Source organism: Macaca thibetana, chromosome 5 (assembly GCF_024542745.1).
Source record: "Macaca thibetana thibetana isolate TM-01 chromosome 5, ASM2454274v1, whole genome shotgun sequence".
NCBI classification, from domain to species: Eukaryota; Metazoa; Chordata; class Mammalia; order Primates; family Cercopithecidae; genus Macaca; species Macaca thibetana.
In genome coordinates, this window is record NC_065582.1 from 130530345 (window position 1) to 130536344 (window position 6000).

General features: G+C 37.9%; 1 protein-coding gene across 1 annotated transcript in view; it reads left to right on the top strand.

Annotated features, from left to right (window-relative positions):
• LOC126955313 (extracellular matrix organizing protein FRAS1-like) overlaps nucleotides 1-1889 on the top strand; it is a 38501-nt gene extending 36612 nt beyond the window's left edge. The window contains exon 14 of the mRNA XM_050791753.1: nucleotides 1611-1889. Coding sequence (XP_050647710.1) covers nucleotides 1611-1876 — 266 coding nt within the window. The 3' untranslated portion in view covers nucleotides 1877-1889. The remainder of the gene's footprint in view (nucleotides 1-1610) is intronic.
• Nucleotides 1890-6000: the final 4111 nt, after the last annotated feature.

Below are 6000 nucleotides of genomic sequence, written 5' to 3' on the forward strand. Positions count from 1 at the left end.
ATCCACCTTTTAAAAGCAGCACAGGCCATTTCACTAGGTTACAGAGCCCTAACTGGTTAGGCCTAAAGTTGTTAATTTTCCTTTAGGTATAGTGTTCTTTTAAGCGGTATCATCTGACTTTTCATTTAGCAATGATTAGTAACTATTAAGCTTAGTTCATGTGATGGGATGGTTTTATTTTTGCCAGGACCAACAGTTCTGGAGTCACAGAGAGTTTTCTATACATTGACTTGGAGAATGCTTGGGTGCTTATCACCTCTCCTCTCATTCCCCCACCTCCCCCAGTCCCCAAACACACACCTTTCCTTCCTTTCTGGATTGGTGGGGTGTGTCCAGGAGGTAGCCAGGAAATTGGTGATTACAGCTAACCCAAAGACTAATTCTGACCCAGGAGGCTTTCACATATGATTCTTTGCTTTGTTCATGAATAAATTAATAACCAGCAGTCAACAAAATGTTAACCTCAGAAGGGCAAATGCCTTAATACAGAGCATTACAATAGGCATAGCAGGAAAACAAAATGATTCTTCATATTGAGAATTCTGGAGTTAGGAAGAAAATAGAAACCATAATATATTAATTCCTACCAAACTTTGAGTTCTCGCTGTAAACCAGATACTATATTGAGTACTATGCATTTATTATCTCATTAAATTCAATTCTGTCAACAATTCTATATTAGATATTAATATTTCCAATTTATATATGAAAAATATTCCAAAGTTTGGAAAGTCTAAGTAACTTGCCCTGTGTCACACGACTGGTAAGTAGAAGGGCTGGGACAGAAATTCAGGTCTGTTTCCTCCTAAGTCCTTGTTTTTAACCATGATTTGACTGTAGTCTCATCCTTAAGTCAAAGGAGGATTTGAGTTATAAAAGAAGAGGCATCTAGTGCGTGCTTATAGTCCCAGCTACTTGGGAGGCTGAAATTTAGTCTATGGACGTGCTTTGTTTGTCCCAAATAGTTTTGGCTTATGCAAAATTTCTTTTCACTATTTTATTTGTTTGCTATTTTTGAATTTAGGAGCTATGTCATAAAAATCCACATCTCTGACTTCATTTGGAAATAAGATCTGACAACAAAAGACTGGAGCTTTTGAAACATGGCCTGCTCTTTCCTTTACACTCATGTCCCCCTCTTCCCTATTATCTCTGTGGCCCCAAGACCAATGTGAGTGGCCATTTAGCACCAGACTTGCACTGCTGTTTTCCTTACTGTAGCCCTAGGAGGACAGTGAAGTCTTTTGAGTACCCAAGTAGCAATCAAAATTTTTCTTACACCATCAAAATTTTTCTTACAATTATCCTATTTATTGACTTGCATTACCTGCTCATATTTGAGATGGTAACTGCATTTTGAAGTTGTACAAAGATAGGTACAAAATTGATCTGTTCTGTTTCATTGGATGCACACTTATAGTAGAAGCAGTTCCCTTGTCCTGAGAGCAACCATGCTTTGGAATCTGCTTACCACCTGTGATTTGTCAGCCTACCTTGGGCTTTGGTGGAGCTCACCTGCCAAAGTAGCTGCTGAAGGCTGACAAGGACCATGGCCACTGCTTCCCTGTCTTATACGAATGGTGACTTTGTCTTTCTGTCTGCCCACCCAGTGCCCAGCATGCAGTTTGCCAAGGATTTGCTCCTAGTGAAGGAGAAGGAGGGTATCCTGCATGTCCCTATCACTCGGAGCGGAGACCTGAGCTATGAGTCATCAGTGAGGTGCTATACTCAGAGCCATTCCGCTCAGGTCATGGAGGACTTTGAGGAGAGACGAAATGCAGACTCTTCACGGATTACATTTCTGAAAGGGGACAAAGTAAGTGGATTGCTGGTGGCTGAAAGATGGGATTCTCTTCTTGTCTTTATTTGTCTGTAATGAAGTCATTTATATAAATTCCAAAAATTCTCAGAATTTTCATACTATGGTTGACCCTTGAACAACGCAGGGGGGAGGGGTGCCAACTCCTGACATAGTTGAAAATTTGTGTATAACTTTTGACTCACACAAAACTTAACTACTAATAACCTACTGTTGACTGAAAGCCCTACCAATAAATAAATAGTTGATTATCACATTTTTATGTGTCATATGTATCATATACTACGTTCTCACAACAAAATAAACTAGACAAAAATGTTATTAAGAAGAGAATATTAGGAAGAGAAAATATATTTACCATTCAATTAGTGGAATAGTGGATCATCATAAAAGTCTTCATTTTCATTGTCTTCATTCTCATTGTCTTCATATTGAATAAGCTGAAGAGAAGGAGGGAGAGGAGGGTCTGTCTCAGGAGTAGAGAGACAGAAAAAAATCCATATCTAAGTGCACCAACACAATTCAAACCTGTGTCATTCAAGGGTCATCCATAATTGATAATATTTTTAATGATGCCATCTATTCCTCCTTTGGCTCCCACTTACAATCAAATACACATATCATTGGTCGAGCTGAGAAGTTTAGCTGATGTGTGACATATCTGGAACTTAGCAGAATCAAATGAGTTCTGCTCTTGTTACCACCTCTTAATCTCAAACTATGTTAGAGATGAATATACTCCACTAATGTTACTTTGAGAGCAAGAGACAGCCCTCTACCTGGACCCCTGTCCCAGGGAAACATACATCCCAGTATAGGACCAAATAGGCAGATGTTGAGCAAATTCAAGTCAGCAGAGTATTCTCTTGACAATGTACATGAAATCTCATGCATATGCACCTGGAAACTCACTACTAAAGCCAATGGAAAGCAAAAAAAAGCAGGGGCTGCAATCCTACTCTCTGATGAAACAGACTTTAAACCAGCAAAGATAAAAAAAGACAAGGGCATTACGTAATGGTAAAGGGATCAATGCAACAACAAGAGCTAACTTTCCTAAATATCTATGCACCCAATACAGGATCACCCAGATTCATAAAGCAAGTTCTTAGAGACCTACAAAGAGATGTAAACGCCAACACAATAATAGTGGGAGACTTTAACACCCCACTGTCAATATTAGATCAAAGAGACAGAAAATTAACAAGGATATTCAGTATTCGGGACTTGAACTCAGCTCTCGACGAAGCAGACCTAATAGACATCTACAGAACTTTCCACCCCAAATCAACAGAATATACATTCTTCTCAGCACCACATTGCACTTATTCTAAAGTTGACCACATAATTGGAAATAAAACACTCCTCAGCAAATGCAAAAGAACAGAAATCATAATAGTCTCTCAGACCACAGTGAAATCAAACTGGAACTCAAGATTAAGAAACTCACTCAAAACCACACAACTACATGGAAACTAAACAACCTGCTCCTGAATGACTACTGGGTAAATAATGAAATTAAGTCAGAAATAAATAAGTTCTTTGAAACCAATGGGAACAAATACAACATAACAGAATTCCTGGAACACAGTTAAAGCCATGTTTAGAGGGAAATTTATAGCACTAAATGCCCACAGGAGAAAGTGGGAAAGGTCTAAAATCGACACCCTAACATCACAATTAAAAAGAACTCGAGAAGAAAGAGCAAACAAATTCAAAAGCTAGCAGACGACAAGAAATAACTAAGATCAGAACAGAACTGAAGGAGATAGAGACATAAAAAACCCCTCAAAAAAAAAAAATGAATCCAGGAACTAGTTTTTTAAAAAAGATTAACAAAATAGACCATTAGCCAGACTGATAAAGAAGAAAAGAGAGAATAATCAAATAGACACAATAAAAATTGATAAAGGGGATATCACCACTGATCCCACAGAAATACAAACTACCATCAGAGAATACTATAAACACCTCTATGCAAATAAACTAGGAAATCTAGAAGAAATGGATAAATGCCTGGACACATACACCCTCTCAAGGCTAAACCAGGAAGAAGTTGAATCCTTGAATAGACCAGTAACAAGTTCTGAAATTGAGGCAGTAATTAATAGACTACCAACCAAAAAAAGCCCATGACCAGACGGATTCGCAGCTAAATTCTACTAGAGATACACAGAGGAACTGGTACCATTACTTCTGAAACTACTCCAAACAATAGAAAAAGATGGACTCCTTCCTAACTCATTTTATGAGGCCAGCATCATCCTAATAACTAAATGTGGCAGAAACACAGCAAAAAAAATTTCAGGCCAACATCCCTGATGAACATCGATGCAAAAATCCTCAATAAAATACTGGCAAACTGAAACCAGCAGCACATCAAAAAGCTTACTCACCATGATCAAGTTAGCTCCATCCCTGGGATGCAAGGCTGGATTGGCGTACACAAATCAATAAACATAATCCATCACATAAACAGAACCAATGACAAAACCCACATGATTATCTCAATAGATGCAGAAAAGGCCTTCGATAAAATTCAACACTTTCAGGATAAAAACTCTCAATAAACTAGGTATTGATGGAACATATCTCAAAATAATAAGAGCTATTTATGATAAACCCATAGCCAATATCATATTGAATGGGCAAAAGCTGGAAGCATTCCCTTTGAAAATCTGCACAAGACAAGAATGCACTCTCTCACCACTCCTATTCAACATAGTATTAAATGTTCTGGCCAGGGCAATCAGGCAAGAGAAAGAAATAAACAGTATTCAAATAGGAAGAGAGGAAGTCAAATTGTCTCTTTTTGCAGATGACATGATTGTATATTTAGAAAACCCCATCGTCTCAGCACAAAATCTCCTTAAGCTGATAAGCAACTTCAGTAAAATCTCAGGATACAAAATCAATGTGCAAAAACCACAAACATTCCTATACACCAATAACAGACAAACAGAGAGCCAAATCATGAGTGAACTCCCATTCACAATTGCTACAAAGAGAATAAAATACCTAGGAATACATCTTACAAGGGACATGAAGGACGTCTTCAAGGAGAGCTACAAACCACTGCTCGAGGAAATAAGAGAGGACACAAACAAATGGAAAAATATTCCATGCTCATGGATAGGAAGAATCAATGTCATGAAAATAGCCATACTGCACAAAGTAATTTATAGATTCCTTGCTATCCCCATCAAGCTACCATTGACATTCTTCACAGAATTAGAAAAAACTACTTTAGATTTCACATGGAACCATAAAAGAGCCCATATAGCCAAGACAATCCTAAGCAAAAAGAGCAAAGCTGGAGGCATCACACTACCTGACTTCAAACTATACTACAAGTGTACAGTAACCAAAACAGCATGGTACTGGTACCAAAACAGAGATATAGACCAATGGAACAGAACAGAGGTTTCAGAAATAATGCCACACATCTACAACCATCTGATCTTTGACAAACCTGATGAAAACAAGCAATGGGGAAAGGATTCCCTATTTAATAGTGTTGGGAAAACTGGCTAGCCATATGCAGAAAACTGAAACTGGACCCCTTCCTTACACCTTATACAAAAATTAACTCAAGATGGATTGAAGACTTAAACGTAAGACCTAAAACCATAAAAACCCTAGAAGAAAACCTAGGCAATACCATTCAGGACATAGGCATGGGCAAGGACTTCATGACTAAAACACCAAAAGCAATGGCAACAAAATCCAAAATTGACAAATGGGATCTAATTGAACTAAAGAGCTTCTACACAGCAAAAGAAGCTATCATCAGAGTGAACAGGAAACCTACAGAATGGGAGAAAATTTTTGCAATCTATCCATCTGACAAAGGGCTAATATCCAGAATCTACAAGAAACTTAAACAAATTTACAAGGAAAAAACAACCCCATCAAAAAGTAGACAAAGGATATGAACAGACACTTCTCCAAAGAAGACATTTATGTGGCCAACAAATGAAAAAAGAAAAGCTCTTCATCACTGGTCATTAGAGAAATGCAAATCAAAACCACAAGGAGATACCATCTCTTGCCAGTTAGAATAGCGATCATTAAAAAGTCAGGAAACAACAGATTCTGGAGAGGATGTGGAGAAACAGGAATGCTTTTACGTTGTTCGTAGGAGTGTAAATTAGTTCAACCATTGTGGAAGACAGGGTGGT